The sequence below is a fragment of the Leguminivora glycinivorella genome, chromosome 14 (assembly GCF_023078275.1).
Source record: "Leguminivora glycinivorella isolate SPB_JAAS2020 chromosome 14, LegGlyc_1.1, whole genome shotgun sequence".
Classification (NCBI taxonomy): domain Eukaryota; kingdom Metazoa; phylum Arthropoda; class Insecta; order Lepidoptera; family Tortricidae; genus Leguminivora; species Leguminivora glycinivorella.
In genome coordinates, this window is record NC_062984.1 from 15,915,260 (window position 1) to 15,938,992 (window position 23,733).

Below are 23,733 nucleotides of genomic sequence, written 5' to 3' on the forward strand. Positions count from 1 at the left end.
ACATGCGATATGCACCTTTATAACAAATACCTAGGATGTAGTAACTTGTAAAACTTTATCCGCTTCCTTTTAGATTACTAACAATTTAGCACATAACTGTGTTATATCATGTTTATTTTGTTTGGTTGCTTAACCACAGGATTGTATGTATTCTTTAAGCGTTGGAGTTATACTTTGATAGCATCGCAAGCGGCAAGCGCCACCCGTTTTCGTACAAACCATAAACTTGACACCAAAACCCTAACGACACGAAAATGTTCGCTCAATAGTGAACCGTATTTTAATACTTATACAGCTGTAATTGTAATAGACATTTTATTATAATCTGTCGCTCGTGCGGAACTATTGTTTCAATTCGAATTTTGACTCTCCAAATATGGCGCCCGACATTCGTCATACAAGGTAACGACATGAGATTCGACATTCATTTGTTTTAATTGAGGTGTTTAAAATTTCGAATACTAACCTCGCTATCCTTATTCGGGGAAGAGATTTTACAGAAAAACTTTTTCCTGGAATGATCATTAACGTCATACTTAGCGTTTATAGAGAATGGTTGATGTTATTTTTGCATGTTTGACTGAGAGAATAGTACATTGTGCAACAAGGGGAGGAAGTTCCCCGAGTTACACACAATGTTTTTCATCACATTTGAGAGAAAAATAGAGAGGAAACAGTTATAAGGCAAAACCTTCAACCGGCGGCGTTGCGACCAGTAGTGTATCTTGATTTACATCAGATTATTCATATTAAATCCATTGTTTTTGATAACAAACACTTTTTGAACAAAAACAAACTCGAAAATACTGCGTAAACATTAAATGCAATGTTCAAAAAAGCAGATAAATCATATGATTGAACTAAAATTTCACTTATCTTTCATTCAGTTCAATAGGTATTTTGATCTGTTGTACTCTCCGTTGCTAGGCAACGGTGGGTGCCTCGCGTACGCACGCGGTCAAGCGCGAGTAGAGAGCATGTTGTCAGATTATAAATTATAACAATTTATCTCAGTTAAGTTTACGAAATAAATGCAAAACACAAGGAGATAATTGTAAAACATAAATAAAATGCATTTTTCATACCTTATAATTTCTTTTATAGCTTAATAGACAAATTTTGGTTGTGCAATAAAAATCCTTGGCAGATTGAAACATCCTTTGCCTGAAGTATTGTACGGATTGTATTCATTTTTAAAACTAAATCCATTATTCCCTTGAGAATAAAATAGTACATTATGCTTCAGTACACGTAGACGTAATGATACCTTTAAACAGCAAATGTGATGAAAACGTTCTTACCCTGTTTTTTTTATCGGTTTCTTCGGGATATTGTTGTAGACACGTACTTTGTGTATACAGAATTTATGAACAAATGTTGTTTTGGGCATCATCTGTATAATCTGTATATGTCTTACCGTGTAACTTAAGTAGCTTACGCCCGGATGAGTGTTAATTTCCAGGCCTTATAAAGCCTATTGCTAACAGGTACTTAAACAAATGAAACGTCTGTTTATCGACAACTGACGATTGACTCCGTTTCTTCGAAGGGTCGGTTCCGGCGAACGTTCGTGGCCTGTACCGAGTATCGTATCGATAGATTGAAAATGATACTCGGTGACCCGTGCGTGTGGTGTATTAGGCAGTTTAATTATGTCATTTATAGCTGAAGATAAACATTTTTCTATAATTATTAGAATGTTGTTTAGAAACAGAAACGAGCGCGGGACCAGTCTTATGAGTGTCAACGGCGAATGCTATGGAAAATGTAGTCGCTGTACTGTACCAAGCACATAGTTGAAGTAGGTATTTGAATAAAGAGGACGCTCAGACGCTAGTATTGGATCTGTCTATGGAGTGTATGACAGATAGCTGACCAATTAGGCATATCATTTTGAGATAAACCATTCAGCTATGGTCATATTCAATTTCATTTCTTGATTTAATTTCTATAATTAGGTAGAGGGCATTCAACACGATCATGTAATCAAAGTCGTTTAAATACTTTAAATAGACATACTTACCTTTTTTGTTTCGATTGGTTAGTGAAAACAGTTTCCCGATTCCACGTATCACCACGGAAATCGTCCTAAGAAACCCACAATGGCCACAATTAACAAACAGTTAAATGAATATACTGTTAATTCGATTGATGTAAGACAATACATTTACACATGCCGGTACCTTTTATATATACATATATATATATCTAATACGTTGATTAGCATATAGGTGATACATACACAAAGTAATGTATGCAAATTGATGCATTGTCCTGCCAACCGGCTAGGGTGATTCCTTTTGCGGTGTGCATGAAAATTGACCTTGCCATATGAAAATTGAATACATAATTCGCACGGACTGCAACTCAACACAAACTAAGAGTATGGTACAGAATCCTCAAAAAAATATTTGTCCGATCGCTCGGGTGCCTATCTGCCTATCGAAGATCAATTGCCTCGTAGTGAACGAGATCTACGCTAATGTCTACCTGTCGTACTAATATGAAGGAGCGATGGAGTTCTGGATTAGCTACTATTTCATTCATCTCTGATCTTACTGCTACTGTGGGCTGGCCACATCGATCTCTGATCTTACCGCGTTCGATAAACCCAGTGCGTTTGTCACATTTCGCAAATGGCGATGCGGTTACCATCAATGCATTCATCGTATAAAATATGATCATTGAATCTGATTTAAACTGGGTCTACGTTTATCTCATGAAATAATCGCTCGCTTTATTAAACTTATTAAATCACACAGACCAGATTGCATTTGATCGCATTGATTGACCCACTGCGAGTATGTGGATAATTGTTTGCGTAATGGGTTTTAGCTGTGAGTCAACAGAGTTGACATATAATATTAAACAGGCTTATTTACATACAGGTATAGTATCAGTTATGTCCTTATGGCACATCAAATAATACCCTGGTATATATACAGAGCGAGGGGTTCTTAATACATTTTCTGATATATTTTTCTTATAGGTATTTGAAATATGTATATGTATATCGTCATGTCTAATCTGATAAATAAATTAATATGATCGGCCGGCGGTATGGGGGAGATTTTAATAGTCATAATGGAACAACATTTTTGTTCATTTAAGAAACATCAAACCCTCTAGAAGTCTACACCAGGCTGAGCATCTGGCTTTATTTTTTTTAACTGTCAGTAAGATGGGTCATATTATGCAAGTCACCGACTGAATTAACGCAAGTAATTTGATTCGTTTTGCTTTCCACGTATCGCCTTTAGGTACGATGCTGTGCAATAAAAATACCGTTAACAAAAAAAATGTGTTAAAAAGAGGTTCATATGGTGAACCATGTCTTCCTGTGACCACCAATGACGATATCTACATGTTGTCGTGGTCAAATTAGGCATTCCTGTAATCTCTGTTTTACATGGTAAAAGTTATCTCCCGAGAAAATGTGCGGCCATAATTTTATAGAAACAACATGCCTTCTGAATTCGCGCCTGAAAAATAAGTTTCTTTAAAAGCTAATTGACAAATAAAACATTCAGAATAAGCTTATTAAATTATTAAAACACCCAAGTTTGTTTCACGAACATCCAAGAAACGGTTTGCTCCGGCTACAGCTTCGGGGAATAGAAGCCACACGATGTTTTGTTTCTTACTTTCTTTACAAAACGGCTGTTGGACAAAGGGTACTAAACTTGTGAGTTGAACAAGTTCTGAATTGGTAGAATAGAATGTATACATTTTTTGATAAAGACTTATGAATCCTATGATATTGACAAATAATAGAAAATCTCGTAACACTCTCTCTTCCGAGCTATGAATCCCACATGGTGGTGGGGTCAGCTTTCCGTGTCATTCGCTTCCACTTCGCCCTATCTTTGACGTCGTCTTCGGAGACTTTGCACTCAGCCATTTATTTTAGCACTACGTCCCTCAGCAGTTCTCAGAAAGTTTGTACATAGCCACGTCAGTAAATTTTAATTGATCCTATTTTGTTACCAACATTTAGTGATATAAGTCTACTTTCGTAAGATATATACAGGACAATTGTTATAATTTAAAAAATATAGATACTAGAGAACCTTAATGATCAAATAAAACTTACAAAAAATCTCAATTCATAAAATAAATCTTAAATAGGAATTAAAAAAAAAAAAAACTTTTTCCTTAATTTTTGTACAAACTTTTCGACAACTGCTCTGCCCTCCATCTTGTTATCGGTTTGCCTCTGCCACTCTTACCAGGGATGGAGAATCGCAGTGCCAAATTTCCAATGTAGTCTGGTGGTCTTCCCCCTACGTGTCCATACCATCGCAGCCTACTTTCCTGCATTTTGTCCGTAACACACGATATTGATAATTAGATGTTTAATTGGCTTTATGTTCAACCCATACCTACAGGTCGATAATAAACCCACGAGCCACAAGGCGTTTATTGCTAATTTTGTGGTGTAGTGCAATTTAGCACGTACCGGCTATTAATAAACTGGTCTGTTTTGTAAGTCTAGAGAATATAACAAACATACTATGTTATGTAAAGAAACTATATTCGATCATTGTTTTCTTTGGGAGAAATAATATTTGTTACAATGGCATGTTATGTTATTGTAAATCATCTACCAACCTTATATAGGTTAGCCGGTTAGGTTATTTCAAAAATGGGGAAAATTCTTTCATTGATAGATTATTTATTATACATCGATGACGTACCTATGTATAATCAAATGTATTTATTCAATATTCTCATACTATTTTACAATATATTGCCAAAAAAAATCACTCTTGGACAATGAAATTATCTTACTTGACTTCATTCTGGTCCAAGTCAAAGGGTCCTTTTGATAAAATAAGCCTTTCAATCCCCGCGTCCCTTTTTTGTTTGGTCTGCAACGTCATATATGGCCATGGTCGGCCGCAGTGACGCATCGGGTAACTGAATGGCATGAGTTATGTGATATGTCGGAGTGATGGACGATTCGGGCGCGTACGCATAGTATAGCAAAATCAACGTGGCTAAAGATAATACATAGACAAATAAATATATCATTTTAGATTATCGGGTCCGCTCAGTATAGACTTCTAGAATTCTGAAATAGTGCACTGCTGAGAATTGTGAAGTAGCTGAATAAATAACGATAAATGAAATAAATAAAATTCGTTAACTTTTTTTATTTCATAATTTATAAAAGGGCAGGGGTTATTTAATGGTGGACTGCTGTCCGGATCCGGGCAATTTATTTAATGCGAAATGCTCTTTGTCGTTTTTGTGCTCCCGTCTGAAACAGACATCATCAGCTAATAGCCATTTCATTTAAAAAAAACCGGCCAAGAGCGTGTCGGGCCACGCTCAGTGTAGGGTTCCGTAGTTTCCGTATTTTCTCAAAAACTACTGAACCTATCAAGTTCAAAACAATTTTCCTAGAAAGTCTTTATAAAGTTCTACTTTTGTGATTTAATTCATATTTTTTAAACATATGGTTCAAAAGTTAGAGGGGGGGGGACGCACTTTTTTTCCTTTAGGAGCGTTTATTTCCGAAAATATTAATATTATCAAAAAACGATCTGAGTAAACCCTTATTCATTTTTAAACACCTATCCAACAATATATCACACGTTGGGGTTGGAATGAAAAAAAATATCAGCCCCCACTTTACATGTAGGGGGGGTACCCTTATAAAACATTTTTTTTTGTTTTGCACTTTGTTGGCGTGATTAATATACATACATGTATATTGGTACCAAATTTCAGCTTTCTAGTGCTTACGGTTACTGAGATTATCCGCGGACGGACGGACGGACGGACGGACAGACAGACATGGCGAAACTATAAGGGTTCCTAGTTGACTACGGAAGCCTAAAAACCGGTTTCCTGTAAAAACTACATAATTGGTGATCCTCGTTTTAGACCTAAAGCATCTTTTAATCGCCCGGCGCTTTCTTAGTAAATTACGTCACACTGTATCCAAACACATTATACCTAGAAACGTACTGCTAATATTTCAGTAGGGGTTTCCCGCGAACATCTGTCGTTCAGACCAATCTTTATTAAAGAATATTATCTCATTCATCGTAACGTAACTACGTCTCATTCTGCGCTTCAGGTCAAACTCGAGGCCAGTTACCCTTCTAGTTGGTCTCCTCCCAGCCAATTGTTATTTAGGTCACTGGCGTGTATGATATTAACAATACACTAACTAACACTATTATATTCTATTAATGATCAATATGATGATACTCATAGCATTGAATGCATTTTGACTATTTTGAGGTAGATAGTGACAAAGTGCACTTTTCTTAAACCGTCTATTGCGTAAAAAGTTTCCAAACGGAAGCTGTCTTGTCATTTCAGGTATACCTTATTAATATTAACATTCATATTGTTATATTAGAACTCACATTAACTTTAATATTTTATCCGATATTTTCAATCCATTCAATCCATAAGCCATCCAGAGTCAGACGTCAGATATGAATTCCCGAGTAGTACGAAACAGAACGAATACCCGTTACCCAGATTCATAGCTGTATCGATCGCGTCTGCAGCGCTGCATAAAGTTAGCTCGTCTAGTATACCTACATATACACGTAGTAATAACATATGCTTTTTGTAGGGTCGAAGATATTCGCTTATGCACAATATGATAATTTTTACATACATTACATTAAGTACCTACATGTTTTTCAGAATTTGGGACCCCCCCAATTAGCGTAAGTTGTTGACAAAACTCATTGTCAGTTTTGTGACGATAAGTAAGCATGAAATTTCAATAAAAATATTGTTTTTTTGTTAATTAAATAAACTTTAAGCGATAAATAAAGTAATTATTTAGAAAGATTTTATGCTTAATTGTCGTCACAAAACTGACAGCGAGTTAATTTTTGATAACAACTTAAGCTAATTGGGGGGACCCAAATTCTGAAAATTCCCACCTATTCTAATTTTGTTTTAGGTATATTTTTTTGAAATTCATTTTAATTTTCTAACAAAATAATGTAAGTTTTTTTTCTTATCAAAGCACGTAGTAGGCTTCGGAAAACTATGTGTCTTCATAAGATCTGTCAGAGTATGTACATGTATAAACTACTACGCGTTCAGTATGTTTTTCGATTTGAAACCCAACGCAAAATGAACAAAACCGGTCCCCAACCAACCATGTTATCTGCTCCATCGACAAAAAGGAGTTTTATCCGCATTTCTCAGAACTTATTCTAGTTACTTGAGGCTATCTCCTTTGCCAGTTTAATTAAGTAGATACACACGTGTCCTTGTGCAAGGATGGTCGTCGCTTGTGGGAGTTGTGGGGAGCTGGGGAGCGAAAGTCGAAGCCACTTTTACGGGGAATTTTGAGCGCGGACTAACTTGCGCAGTTTCAAGGTTGAACAGCGTCGGCTTTATTTATTTATTTCCTTAAGAGGATACGGTAGCGAAAATGCTAAAATGGAAAGGAGCCCCCTTTTCAACTTGGGAATTTTAGTTAAATATACAAGTGTTATTAACTAGATTTATCGAAAAAAAAATTGTCCATTAAGAACAACTCAGTCAAAAGATATTTCAAAAAAATCTTTAAAATCGAGGTTCCGCTCTCGACTCTTTCCTCCTTCAAAACTTAATCAATCGGAACGAAATTTGAGAATCTGAATAACAATGAAATAATCTATGTCGGACCGTTTCGCTTTTTTGGTTAATTGTTACCAATCTTGAGTATCACACCTTTTTTTGCGCCACAATGAAAAAGGCCGTTTTTGGAATTTTTTGATTGGCTCTAGAATCTTTAAAAAGCAGAATATCAAAAAAATCAAAACGGTCCGACACAGATAAAAATAATAACAATCTGTGTTGAAAAAATCATTGCTCTATCTTCAAAAACCAGGGAGGAAATAGTCGAGAGCGTTTGTATGGAAAATTGACCCCTACCGTATCGTCTTAATGGTCTTATTACACAATCGTTAGTAAGTAGAAATTACAGTCAAGTAAAGTATCAAAAAGCTTAGTACCTACTACGTTTTAAAAGATTCAGAGGTGTCTCAGTTTTTAGGCATAACAAAATTAAAATTTTGATAAAACCTCCGACATAGTGGACCGATTTTCATGAATATTCCCGACTAATTCAGCTTTCAAACAAAAAAAAAAACTAAATCTAAATCGGTTCATCCATCCCATCGGGAGCTACGATGCCACAGGCACGTCACACGTCAAACTTATCAGCCCGTCATTTTTGCGTCGAGGGTTAAAAATATAGGTAGTCTTTTTGGGGAAAAAGAAGGGGGGGGGGGTCTTTTTGGGGGAAGTGAGGGGTCACTAGCTCGGAAACACGTGTTTTGTCCTTTAATACCAGCGGATAAAAACGCATTTTATCCACTAGTGGGTAAAGTAATTTGACCTTGAATAGTCAAATTTACTGCTTTAAAATTGATAAAAGTAGGTGAATCTAGTAATAAAGATGATTTACCACCTGTGGAACTACTGGAAGCAGTGATAAACGCATTTTTTGCGTTGTAGTTTCCTCGCTATAGTGAGGGGAAAAGTTTTGTGTTACACTCGGGTGCAATAGTACATTACATCAGAGGCCGGGAAAATGAGGATTTCCGGCCAAGTGGGTATATAATCAAGTGGGAATCCGTTTTCACGCCGAGGCATGTATAGTGCTTTTCTCAAACATACAATGAAATAAAAATGCTCTAAAGGACAATATTTTATAAAAAAAAGTTACTTTGCAGGCCTAGGCCTAAAAAATAATATGAAATCCCTTTACAGTCCTCTCGAGTTGTTGCGCCCAAAAAGCGATACTTCCCAGCCCATTTTAAGGAACGTAAAGACAATATTTCATTGCATGTTTGAGAAAATGTATTTTACTTCTCGTGTGTTAAAAACTTGCAAGTTCAGAATCCTTTCACTTGCTCGTTTTTCAATTTCACACTCGGCGTTAAAATACAACTTTGCCCCCTTGTATAACAAATAACTATTTTCTGGTTTTATTTCTAATAATGGTAGGTAAATCAAAGGCAAGTCCTTTTTGCAGAAACTTGAAGTATAAAGTTTGAAACAGTGCACCGCTTATATTGATATGCTATTTTTAGATTAAGCTCAATGCGCTTCTATTTCCTTATTCTTATTACGCAATACACAAACAATACAGTTCAGATTATTCATTTAGGAACAGAAAAAGACTGAATAAGTAAACATTTCCTCAGGGAAATATTTTTGCTTTTGAGGCGTAGTCATCGTCCAGGAACTGAGTATTTTAGGGGCGATTTCCACGGGAATTCCTGTTATAGTCAGAATTCTACGTTTTCATATGATAATACTATTTGTATTTGCACATGTTTACTAGAATTAGTTATTAGAATAGCCTATCTGGCTCGCAAGTCTGGCGACGGATCGATAGCAAAGGTCGACCGGAGCTAATTTAGCTTTCACCGTAGGTAGCTAGTAGCTACAGCACTTCTATACCACAGTAATTGCAGTCGTGGGCTTAACTTATCGCCTACATGAGTTATCGATCGATTTGGTATTACACCCGTAACATATTCCTGTACCTAATGAGCAGTATGTTCTACTTTTCCTCATAATGCAGTGGTGATTTTTGACAGGTCGTGGAAGGCCCAACTTAGGTATTAACTTTACCGCCCTAGGGCGGTAAAATATTAGCTCATTACGTATCAGTATGCATAAAAAATTCTAATTAATTGAGCATTTGTTGAACGTTACACTAAGTAGCTGTCTAAACTGTCTAATATTGTAATTCCTAATCTGTAGGTATTTCCTGAAGCGCTTAAACATAATCAATTCACTCGTATGTGAATTGCATAATACATAAATAAATATTATAGGTCATTCTTACACAGATTGACTGAGTCCCACGGTAAGCTCAAGAAGGCTTATGTTGAGGGTACTCAGACAATGATATACATATATAATATACAAATACTTATACACCGTGTTTCCGGTATCACTCAAAACCTCAGACACCCCAACTGATTTTTATTTTTTTAAACGTATCTAGAATGTTCATTTTTTAATCTGATGATTATTATTTGTTTAAATTGAATTTTTAATTTTCTGTGCAGCTCTACTCGGCTTTTAACTCTACACTCCATAAAATAATTGCTAGCCACCATCATAAGCCTTCAAACTGTTTAATTGTGTACGTTACTGCAACGACACAAGGTTTACCAATAGACAGCTACGGCAATGTAAAGCACTTTAACCTGTCTCACAGTAAACTTCAAATTGGACAGGTGACTCAGTAAGCAAATTTAAACCTAAAATTCAAAATGACAAGTTTGTAATTAGGTACGAGCTCAGTTTGTTATGACTTATGATAAACTTTAAATTTAAACGGACGCACAACGTCTATTTCGTAGCAGAAAAAAAAATCGTCCAAGTAACCACTAACCAGCCAGTATTAATACCCTTAAATACTGAAAAAGGTTTACAACCTCTAACAGTATGATATGCACAATGTTGTATTACGAATTTGTAGAATGGGCACGTAAACAATAACTAATAATACAAATTAAAACAAAAAATATTACCCCCATCAAGATATACCTCAATCGATTCTACTCTCGATTCTGAACAAACAGTTTTCAGGTTTTTAGTGTTAAGTGAAACACGGTGTATACATAGAAAACATCCATGACTCGGGAACAAATATCTGTGCTCATCACACAAATAAATGCCCTTACCGAGATTCGAACCCGGGACCGCGGCTCAGCAGGCAGGGTCACTACCCGCTAGGCCAGACCGGTAGTCAAAAAATACATTGATTGACAATTACACTGGTCAAAAAGAGAAATAAAAAAACAAAGTGTGATGTAAAGCTGCATTTTTGGTATGTTATTTGGGGTCCTTAGGGGAATGTAAGACCATATTTTGCAAGCAAAAAAATGGTGTGCTAACTTCGTAATTTAAAAAAAAAAGTAAAAAAATCAAACTTTTTTTTGTTTTTGCCGTTTTATTAAAAAACTATGCAATTTTGGTCAAAAATTGCTTTGTAATGTTGAAAGTGCATTAAATTCCAAACAGTTTGACATCTTTTTTATCAATGTCCGTCAAATATTTTTTGAGATATGAAGCGTCAAAAAAAGAGCTTTTTTCCCCTTACTATAAAAATATTCGTTTTGCTCATATTTTGAGACTGATATCAGCAAAACAACTCAGGCTATTACATAAATTGTAAAATAAAAATGTAGAAAATTTCACTAGCTTTCATTTAAGACCAAAAGAGTGCCAGTTATTTAAAAAAATAGGATTATATCATAAGTCTAGTATAACTGGATCAGAAATAATCGGTGGATGGTAATGGCCAAATGGGATAGTTTACATATATTTACAGGAGGCGTAGCGGAGAACGAATTATTATTATTTGGGGGCTGTTCAAGTATTACTCAGACACATATTTTTTGCGTATATCAAATCAACATTTATTTAGTAAGTTAAGTTTACGGTCAGAAAGACCTCAGGATCGCCGCTTGGCGGAAAAAAATATTTACGAGTAGAAAACTCTCATTAATTGAATCAGATTGTTCCGAATTTGTTCTTGAACGGACTGGTTTTTAAAGACTATCACTGAGGGTCAATAACATCGATGCAATCTCACGAGCGTTGTCGTGGACGTGCCCGAATCATAGTATTCTCCGTTTAACGAAATATCAGTACATAGTATGTGTTGTATTGCACGCGCAGGTCTCTCACCGCCGCGCAGGTGTAGTCGGACCATAACTCGACAGTACACACGCTTGTACAAAAACTGAGGAACAGCTGTCTTTTTACGCTGTCACTACATTTGGCGAATCTTCTAGCCAACATGTTTGCCCTTACTGCGGTGGCCCCCCTCTGCCTTTCTATGTCCTCCTGGTTTTTTAAACTGGACGAGCTCGAGCTCACTCCATCGTAGGCCACGTCTTTGCCTTTGGCTAGTCTGTGGTCAAGAGTAAGCCCATTTATAATAAAAAAAAAACAACAAGATGTGGCCAAGATATTTGACTTCGTGTACTCTTCGCAATTGAAATCCATCAAGAAAAAACCGGCCAAGAGCGTGTCGGGCCACGCTCAGTGTAGGGTTCCGTAGTTTTCCGTATTTTTCTCAAAAACTACTGAACCTATCAAGTTCAAAAAAAATTTCCTAGAAATTCTCTATAAAGTTCTACATTTGTGATTTTTTTCATATTTTTTAAACATATGGTTCAAAAGTTAGAGGGGGGGGACGCACTCTTTTTTCCTTTAGGAGCGATTATTTCCGAAAATATTAATAATATCAAAAAACTATCTTACGAAACCCTTATTCATTTTTAAATACCTATCCAGCAATATATCACACGTTAGGGTTGGAATGAAAAAAAATTTCAGCCCCCACTTTACATGTAGGGGGGGTACCCTAATAAAACATTTTTTTCCATTTTTTATTTTTGCACTTTGTCGGCGTGATTCATATACATATTGGTACCAAATTTCAGCTTTCTAGTGCTAACGGTTACTGAGATTATCCGCGGACGGACGGACGGACGGACGGACAGACAGACATGGCGAAACTATAAGGGTTCCTAGTTGACTACGGAACCCTAAAAAGAGATGGTACATGTGTGGGCATATGTGCTGCCTCCATGAGCATAAATTCAGACTTGTCCGGATTGTATCTCATGTTATGCTGGCTGGCGTATCTCTCGCATTCTGCAAGTAACTTACGCATAGCTCCCACCGATGGTGCTAGTATGATCATATCGTCTGCATATGCGATGTGATTTATCATTTGCCCATTGATGGAGCAGCCAACCTCGGTACTGGTCAAAGCCTGCGACAGCCCATCCATGTACACGCTTAAGAGAGCTGTAGACATACTGCCTCCTTGTCTCACGCCACAGTTTAGCCCGCTGGCTGTGGACAGAGTTGACTTCCATCTTACTACGTTCTTCTGCTAGGAATACCACTTCTCCAGTATCTTAATAATTGGCGTGGGCGCTTTTCCTTCCCGTAGTTTATTTCACAGCAATTGGTGGTCAAATACAACTTAAGTGGACTTTCTATCACTACAGGAGTTGTGCCATCAAGATGCAGAACCAGGACCCTCACAAAGGAAAAAGTAAAACCTAAAACTTTTAGCGTAAACTATTTTACCTTAACCAATCTACCAGACTATTTATAGATTTTTTTTTGTTTACCAAAGTAACTATTCGTCTTACTGACCTTTATTTGCACTAAAACTAAAGCAAAATAAATTTTATATAAAGTTATATTGCAATATATATCATATCATGAAGTATTTTGCAGATATTTGTCTAAAAATATTGGCAAAACGCTACATTTTATAAATGCGTCAAAAATTAACCTTTTTTGACGCTTCATATCTCGAAAACTATTTGACAGACATTAATAAAAAAGATGTCAAACTGTTTGAAATTTAATGCGCTTTCAACTTTACAAAGCAACTTTTGACCAAAAACGCATAGTTTTTTAATAAAAAAATAAAAACCAAAAAAAGTCCGATTTTTTTACTTTTTTTTTTAAATTACGAAGTTAGCACACTTTTTTTTTGCTTGCAAAATATAGTCTTACATTCCCCCAAGGACTCCAAATAACATACCAAAAATCCAGCTTTACATCACACTTTGTTTTTTTAGCCGATTTTCATGTAAGATTTGACCGGTGTAAATAATTATATTGATAGTTTAACTAGTAGAACCTGCAGATATTAAAACAATGCAGCTTTTATCAAGTGATAAGGATAAGAACAGTGGCTGTCTCTTTCAATTGAACAGTGAAAAAACTGACACTTGCTCTTTTACGTTAATAAAATGATAACCGAGTCCCATCATGCGTAAACTAGAAAACAGGTGTTGCCTTACCATGTCCATTTCTAGAGACACTTACTAAGAAAATGTGCTAATAAAAGTTAAAAAAGAATCTCTTAATGCATTTGCACGATAATTCTTCGGAATAAATGGTTCGGATATTCGTTAGCCTTGGGCGGAAACGAGTTAGTTACCTAGAACTCGCAAAAGCGATCCGGCGTTGTAGGAAAAGCTTCCTGTTTTCTGTAATACCGAATAAATAGATGTTTTGTGTGGAAGAATTTTGATAACACTTTTTGGCTGTAGCAGAAAGTATTCTTTGAAATGATTTATATATGTTGTTACATAATGAACACACGGCTTTCTCAGTAAAATTATAATAGTTATTTGTTATACAAGAGTGCAAAGTTGTATTTAACGCCGAGTGTGGAATTGAAAAACGAGCAAGCGAAAGGATTCATTAGTTGAATCACGAGCGAAGCGAGTGGTTCGAGAATAGAATCCTGAGCTTGCGAGTTTTTCAACACACGAGAAGTAAAATACATTTGCACTCGTGTGTAATAACACAAAATTTTTCCCCTCACTATAGCGAGGAAAGTGCAACGCAAAAAACGCCTTTATCACTGCTTCCAGTAGTTCCACAGGTGGTAAAACATCTTCATCACTAGATTAACCCACTTTTATCAATTTTAAAGCAGAAAATTTGCCTCTATTCAAGGTCAAATTACTTAATCCACTAGTGGATAAAATGCGTTTTTACCCGCTGGTATTAAAGGACAAAACACGTGTTTCCGAGCTAGTGAGGGGAAAAATACTAAACGTAATAAGGAATATGTATATACAATAAGGATAAAAAAGTAATCTATTTCCTAACTTTAAAATTAAGTTATAATAGTCATACTTGTTATGGAGAATTTTTGGCCAAAAGCTGCACTTTTGGATGGAAGCAAGCCACTTTGCACGGTGATAGTAGACATCATAGTAAACGATTTTTTCCGAGGATATCGAAATTTCATCCCTTAGGAAACCGAGCGTAGCGAGGTGTTGTATGAAAATAAAAAAAATTCTATCTTTTTATTGTATCGTCCGATTTTGACAAAACGTATCTCAAATGAAAGGTATTGCTTTATGAAATTAAAAAAAACTTTGAAACAAACATTATTATAAAAAAAGTAAGAAAAAAATTTAAAAAAGTAAATTTACGTCTCGCACTGAATAACTTCAAAGAATGACAGACAAAATGTACAATGTCGATATATGAGTTTTTTTTTTAAATCAAAGACAGATAAATTCATAGTTGAAAACTAAAGACCGCATCGAAATCGGATTAGCATTTTTTAAGATACAAGTTGCCAAAGTTGGGAAAATTTGCTTTATATGGCCACTTTAAAATTCCTTTGCCAGAAAGTCAGAAATAATATATTTTTCTTACACAGAAAAGTACATAGTGACAGTACAACTCAAAATAAAATAAAAAATTCCGAGGATATCATAATTTCATCCCTTAGGACGACGAGCGTAGCGAGGTCTGTTACAAAAACCGAAAAAAAAATCTAATTTTTTTGTACGTCGTCCGATTTTGACAAAACATATTTCAATTGAAAGGTATTGATTTATGTAACTAAAAAAAAAATATTGAAAAAAATTGGAAAAAAAATGTAAGATTTAAAAAAAAACTTAAATTTTCGTATCACACTGAATAACTGCAAAAAACGGTAGACACGATGTATAATATCGATATATGAATTTTTGAAATTAAAGACCATTACCAATGCATACCCAAGTAACATTTTAGTGCTATAATTTTGGTTTTCGACGCCAAAAGCTACTATAGATGTCGTATAAAGGTTTTCGGCGTAACCGCTTGTCGTATAAAAGCCTCCAGTAACACCTTTTAGCTCTATAAGCTTATACCGCTAAAAGGTGTTATTAGGAAGTGATGTAAACGTTTATATCACCATTTTATAGAGCCGCTATAGGCCTGGTCTATAACAGGATCAAATATGACTACTATAGATCTATATTATTGTATAATAGTGTTAGGAATCACTGCTATGCAATCAATTTGCGCTATTAAGGTTCCCGACAAGCCGCTATAGTTGTTGCGTTATACAGCTAAAAGGTGTTATTAGGAAGTGATGTAAACGTTTATATCACCATTTTATAGAGCCGCTATAGGCCTGGTCTATAACAGGATCAAATATGACTACTATAGAACAATATTATTATATAATGGTGTTAGAAATCACTGTTATGCAATTAATTTGCGCTATTAAGGTTCCCGACAAGCCGCTATAGTTGAAAAGAAAAGAAAAGAAAAGAAAAGAAAAGAAAATATTTATTCATAACATCAGTTATAGGTCAGTGGGTACATATTAAACATTATACTTATAATTATACATAAGTACAGATTATTTTCTATTATTGATATAGTTATGTGTGGTTATACAGCTAAAAGGTGTTATTAGGAAGTGAAGTAAACGTTTATATCACCATTTTATAGAGCCACTATAGGCCTGGTGTATAACAGGATCAAATATGACTACTATAGAACAATATTATTATATAATGGTGTTAGAAATCACTGTTATGCAATCAATTTACGCTTTTTCAGGTTCCCGACAAGCCGCTATAGTTGTTGTGTTATACAGCTAAAAGGTGTTATTAGGAAGTGATGTAAACGTTTATATCACCAATTTATAGAGCCGCTATAGGCCTGGTCTATAACAGGATCAAATAACCTACTAAAGAACAATATTATTGTATAATAGTGTTAGGAATCACTGTTATGCTATCAATTTGCGCTATTAAGGTTCCCAGCAAGCCGCTTATAGTATTTTTAGTAGTCGTATTTTAACAGAAATTAAAACCTAAATATACCACTATTTTGGGATATAGTGGCTTTGGAAAACACTGCTACAGTATTTAACACTGTAGTAGAGATATGAATACCATTATAGAGCTATTTTGCTGTATAATGAAGTTCTCAGGATACGTTTATATAGCTTTGAAAAGCGTTAATAGTCGTTTTCTAATGCCTTTTATATCTCATCGCCGTATACGTCACAATGACTCTTTTATATCACAGAACTGTGGAATAATGGTTTCGGTATCTCTTTTAAAACACAATAGCGTTATAGCTGAGTTTACTATATGTTTTATAAAAAAAAATTGTTTAGAAGATCTTTCTATAGTAAAACATTGAAAACAAGTATTGTTTTCTATATAAAGAACTTATAAGTTAAACTGGATCATAGTTAAAGTCTCATGCAACCCTAATTGAATCCACAATGGCGGGCTTATGGCAGTGAATGCGTATGATAAGTGACATAGTCGAACTATAAAAGCGTATGTTTTACTTCTTGGATCCATAGTAGAAACTATGGTGCCAATAATTTTATTGTATTAAATTATATTTATTTATTTTATTCAAAACAGGTATAAATCGAGGGCGCACTTAAAATACTCCATTAAACTAATATTCTTTTAACGGTAAAATTTCCATCGCATACCTTTTTGCAGTAATGATGGAATTATACGAAATCCAAATTATTTTGATGGACACTAAACTTCACAAGTTCACATGCCACTTCTAATAAAGTTCCTCGCTTAGAACAGTTTTTGTTAAATATTACACACATTAAATTATTTTAGAAATTTCATTCATTCGCATTAAAAGGGACGGCAACTGCTATTACAGAACAAAAAACCTGTATAACGGAATCTCAAATGCTACTATAGCATAAATTGATACTATAATAGCGTTACTGTGTCCTCTATGTCAACAAATTAGCACAATAGTCATCATCGCATCACCATTATAGACCTTAAACGTCACGGATGATACTGCTATAGCCCTATTATATCACTAAATGGCTGCATAATTGCGCCAAATCGGCTCTACAGTACTAATATAGACTATTTATAGGACCGTTTAATGTGATTTAATTTGGTGCTCTCGACCACTATAGGACCAGAAATTGTTACTTGGGTACTTATAACTGTAAGAAAAATATAATGTTTCTGACTTTCTAGCTAAGGAATTTATAAGCGACCATATAAACAAACTAAGCCAACTTTGACAACTCGTATCTTAAAAACTACTGATCCGATTTCGATTCGGTTTTTAGTTTATAATCATGAATCTATTTGTCTTTAATTTCAAAAATTCATATATCGATATTATACATCGTGTCTACCGTTTTTTGCAGTTATTCAGTGTGATACGAAAATTTAAGTTTTTTTTTTTAAATCTTACATTTTTTTTCCAATTTTTTTCAATATTTTTTTTTTTAAGTTACATAAAGCAATACCTTTCAATTGAAATATGTTTTGTCAAAATCGGACGAGTACAAAAAAATAAGATTTTTTTTTCGGTTTTTGTAACAGACCTCGCTACGCTCGTCGTCCTAAGGGATGAAATTATGATATCCTCGGAATTTTTTATTTTATTTTGAGTTGTACTGTCACTATGTACTTTTCTGTGTAAGAAAAATATATTATTTCTGACTTTCTGGCAAAGGAATTTCAAAGTGGTCATATAAAGCAAATTTTCCCAACTTTGGCAACTTGTATCTTAAAAAATGCTAATCCGATTTCGATGCGGTCTTTAGTTTTCAACTATGAATTTATCTGTCTTTGATTTAAAAATCAGTGCGAGACGTAAATTTACTTTTTTTATTTTTTTTCTTACTTTTTTTATAATAATTTTTTTTTCAATTTTTTTTTCAATTACATAAAGCAATACCTTTCATTTGAGATACGTTTTGTCAAAATCGGACGATACAATAAAAAGATAGAATTTGTTTCATTTTCATAAAACACCTCGCTACGCTCGGCTTCCTAAGGGATGAAATTTCGATATCCTCGGAAAAAATCGTTTACTAAGACGTCTACTATCACCATGCAAAGCGGCTTGCTTCCATCTAAAAGTGCAGCTTTTTTTTCATAACTAGTATGACTATAACTAAAAGACATTTTATACTTACGGTTGCTGGCAAAGTCAGTACTAAATTGGCTGCGATCGGGCTTAGAACTACGCAGTAGCTAACGTAAACTACAATTATTAACTTATAGTAAGGTTACTATTATTTTATCCGTAATATTATGTCACATTGCTCACAAGTCTCACAACACGCTGCATATTGCGACTATTGCGAGTACCTGCACTATTGAACACCTGTTCAATAGTTGACATGACGTATTAGAAAGACAATCGATTGATACTATATTTAGAAACAACTATTGAAGCAGATTACCCCGTTAGTAGTAAATATATGGCCATGTACGTTTTATCCCTACTAAAAATTGTTTGAAAGTAGAAACGTAAAATTTTATAGAGAAAAAAAATCTAGCTTTTCAACAGCCAGGACAGACGTTGTATCGAAGTCAATATTTGTATAAAAGTCGCGATTTTTTAATCTTGTATTAGTTTCTCCTTCGTCTCACCTTTGCTCTATTTAACTTAATGTAGGTGTGTAACCTTAAATTTCTTCTAATAGTCCGATATTCTTGTTTGCTAAGGCTTACGTTGTATCTTGCAAATGAATACGAAAATACTAGCCTAGTACGGAATATTACTTACAAGCCAATTAACAAGAAATATAAGAAATAGAGTGAATGCTTTTTCACGATAAGTAATGATGTCAAGAAAAAGCGTTTTGCTATAAATCGCGTCGACTCTCTACGATCCACCACATCACCTTAGCTTAGCGGCTTCGACTGACAAAATACAATTTTCCATCTTTGTAAACCTAGAGAGAAAGCTACTCGCACAACACGGTAACATGTGGAAATCATATATCTACTCAGACTGTTCAAAAGAAAGCTCATCTTGAGCCATGCTCGAGGCTGAGGCGTAGGGTTAGAGCCGGTGTAGCTTTATTTGACGTTCATATGCGGATTGTAATATGCCTACTTGAAAAATAAATATTTCTTTTTCTTCATTCATTCTTTGAATTTGTCGACTTCCATAAATAAACCTTTAAGATGTTTCGAGGCTTTATAAACTCTTAGAGCCTGCTAATGAATTGCTAGTAATAAACCGATACCGCGCATAAAACGTGGGAGTAATTGTATACTTTATCGGCAGCTTTTATAATGAGCTCGAAAATAAAATAACTTGAAGGACGAAATAGGTCACCAAATATTACAAATCCATATAACATGTGAAAGGCCGTTCCTTCGAAGAACTTGTTTCCGTTTAGAAAAACGTCAAAAATTGGGAAGGTATTTTGTACGCATGGTATGGTTCAGGGGGTTAAATAAAGGCATAAACAATCTTGAAAATTGTTTTTTTATGACTATTTTTTTTCCCGGTAAATATTACCAACGTTTAGCTAATATAGATAGATAACGGTTGTCTATTGTTTGCCCGACAGTCATTTAACATAATATTCATTTGCCCGAATCTAACTTGCCTGAATTTCATTTGCCCGAATGATTTGTTTACCATAAAAATCATATGACATACTCGTTGTTTATCCGAATATTGCCTTCCATAATCATACAATGCCATACTATTTGTTAGCCATATTATTAAGTGCAATAATATGGTTGCATAGAATATTCAAACGCCATAAGAAATTATTGCCATATTAATTGTTGCCCATATTATTACCTAACCTAACCTACTTTCTGATAGCAGTTTCATTTTCCAGGGGTCACAGTTCTAACCTAACCTAACCTACTTTTCCAGCAGTTTCATTCTCCAGGGGGTCACAGTTCTAACCTAACCTAACCTACTTTCTGATAGCAGTTTCATTTTCCAGGGGGTCGCAGTCTAACCTAACCTAAACTACTGTCTGATAGTATTTTCATTTTCCGGGGGGTCACAGTTCTAACCTAACCTAACCTACTTTCTGATAGCAGTTTCATTCTCTAGTCCTTCTAGTAACTATTATAGTAATTTTCGATTCTGCCAAAGCACATTATGGAAATTGACTTTTCTGGACGCTAATTTGTATGACAAATGATGGTATGGAATATGGTAATTACGGATTTCGATGATTCTGACAAATGACATTATGGAAACTGACTTTATGGGAAACAAAGTTTCTGGCACTAGATTAATATAGTAAACAATGATTATGGCATAAGATGTTATGAGAAACAATATTATGATTGTTGAATAGGATGGCAAATAAAATTATGGCAAATGAAATTCTGGCAAATGGGGGTATCCCATAGATAACGATTTACTGAAAATACTAGCTTAGATATATTCTATACATATAACGTGTATTTATTTTGTCAAACAGGTCTGAAGCTAAAGAAACCCCTGCGCCAACTGGGGATGCCCACTCTAACTTGATGGCCGCTATAAGGCAAGCCGGAGGCGCAGGCCGAGCCAAGCTACGACCGGCTGCTTCTTCCACTCCTTCCAAGGTAAGAATTTATTACTAAAATCTGACAAACCATTTCCATTTCTAAAAGATGTAGGCGACAATTAGACATTTTGGAATTCGCCGCATTCGCGACTTTTTCTTGTGACATATTTGTTTGACTGGCTAAATCGTACGTAGTGCGTACACGGAACGTAGTAGACAAGATGCTTAGAAATTGTCAATTGAAAATTACTTGACTTTTCGTAGTACATAATTAGTTATATCTGTCATCCCGATACATTTTACGGCCAACGGTCATCTTGACGAGAACTTTTTATCAACCAATTAACCCACTTAACCCTACCAGGTGTTATAACACCGATTCTTTTTTTTTAATTTTTCTGGTAGGTAAGTGGCAATATATAAAAATATCCCGAAAAATCCGGGGGTAAGATTTTTTGCATTTAGGGTTATCTGGGTAAAAAGAGTGAGGATCTAATATGCAGTTGTTTTTCGGGCTCCGTGTCCGTAATAGGTGCCAGATAAAGACCTATTTATTACTTCACTGTTGACTTGCTGTCAGCTGGATATATCTTAGAGACCGTAAGTAGGTATACAAAGTCTGTTTTATTGATGCTAGAAGCTCACATTAGGACTCGTACAAAAACGTAACCCGGCCTAGTAGATATACCTACACAGAACAAATATTAGCAGCTTAGAGCAAAAGTAATTCCAGGTAGCGCCAATACATAATAGCAAAAATGGTATTTGAGCCGATTTGCGTACCGGTCACGTAGTCAAATAGTGACGAACTTACAGACTATGGCGCGATGTGCGCGTGATATGACAATAGATACACCAGACTGCTTGTCTGTAGCGCTTTCGCTAAGAATAAGTTCGATAATGTAGTCATACGATGAATGAGCTAAGGTGATTGATTTTATATTTCAAAGTTTGACAATTGCAAAATACCTATAGGTATTTTGACATAGCTGGGCACCGTTAATCATATAGTTAACTTCGTTAATCGCTAATCCGTTACTAAAAAAGTTAACTTCGTTAATCGTTAAAGCGATACATTTCGACAAATTTAACGTAAGTTAAAGTTAATCGTTAATCCGTTAACACGTGAAAAAAAATGAACTTTTCTTTAAATATTTAGTTGCATCAGTATCCACTATAACGTATTATATTTCTGTAAAAGGCCGAAGTACAGCTAGCCTATTGAACTCTAGGCTGCACGTGGAAGGCAGTGATCGCCTGAGCTGCCAAGAGCTGTGTCAGGAGAGATGCTAGCGGTAACGGGACTGTTGTGGCACTTTGGGTGGTAGAGGCTAGGGAAGCGAATGTGGTCGTAAATAGGGCTCGAATTTGCTGCCCTATCACTACAACAGTCGCCATGGTAAAGTTTAGGATTCACCGAATCAAAGTTAGTAAAAGCAAATCCACGTGAAGAATACTTTTTTAGGTAATAATTCGGACTTTTAGCAATCGACATCGGTAAAACCTAGGATTTACCGGCAAATCATAGGATTTGCCGTACTTCGGGCTTTTATAGTAGCGTTCAGAACGTGTTTTTCGCAGCGCAGATGGCGCCTGTGCCCTACTAGATTAACGATTAACGGACTCGGAGAAATTTAATGTAATTAAGTAATTTAACGGATTAACGAGTTAATGCCCAGCTATGTATTTTGATTACACTAATGTTTACACTTAAATATATTATATTCGTAAGGATCTTCCGACACTGGATATGCGACGCAACTGTTAAGAGCAGCAACCTCAATGGATAGCACTACTCGACGAGGGTATGTCTTATACATCATCGGGGCCATCGGGGGTGTCAGGAATCTGTGCTTGGTTGTGACGCGGATGTACGAGTAGAGGTAGATGTTCTTGTTTCTGTTGTTTGTTTTTGATTGAATTCTTTTTTCAACGGGGTTAAATATTTTCGTTGTGTCATTGCTAGTTATTTCGTATTGTTTACATGGCATTTGTATTTACATATGCTGTTATTTTGCAACACTGACTGAATTTATTCCAGTATTATATAGTAATGCCAAATTGTGATATTTCACGTTATCTTTGAACTACGTACTTAGTTCCAATAATAAGTTGGTGTGAAATCGTAATTCCCAGAGCGACTTCTATGAATGCTTCGTTGTATGTAATGATATCATTGTTTGGCGTCCTAAATTATTTCACTCCTTGACATAGACATAGACATAGACATTTTATTAATAATATTATAAATATTACACGTTCATCAATAAAATTATTTAACAGCAATTAAATTAAGATTATTACAATTTCAGTCTAGTTATAATTTGTTCGAGGGTGTTGTGTCTTGTTCGAGGTTATCGTGAAAATTACTGAAATAGATACCTACAATGGCAAAAGCTTGAAAAGCTACATGTTAACGTCCTTATTTAAATTAGACACATCATATCGTTATTATTTTAATGAAAGCTTCATGATATTCATACATTTTTCTGGTAATTGCTTTAGCTTTAAAGGACTGAAGATTTAAGTAAGTAAGTAAGTAAACACTTTATTGTACAGAAAAATAATACAGCACATAATATTTAAAATAAAAAGTTTCAGTACAAAGGCGAACTTATCCCTTTAAG

General features: G+C 35.1%; 1 protein-coding gene across 2 annotated transcripts in view; it reads left to right on the forward strand.

Moving 5' to 3' along the window:
- LOC125233245 (WASH complex subunit 1-like) overlaps positions 1-23,733 on the forward strand; it is a 66,343-nt gene that overhangs the window by 18,510 nt on the left and 24,100 nt on the right. For both annotated transcript variants that reach the window (XM_048139183.1, XM_048139182.1), the window contains exon 5: positions 21,038-21,164. In XM_048139183.1, coding sequence (XP_047995140.1) covers positions 21,038-21,164 — 127 coding nt within the window. The remainder of the gene's footprint in view (positions 1-21,037; positions 21,165-23,733) is intronic.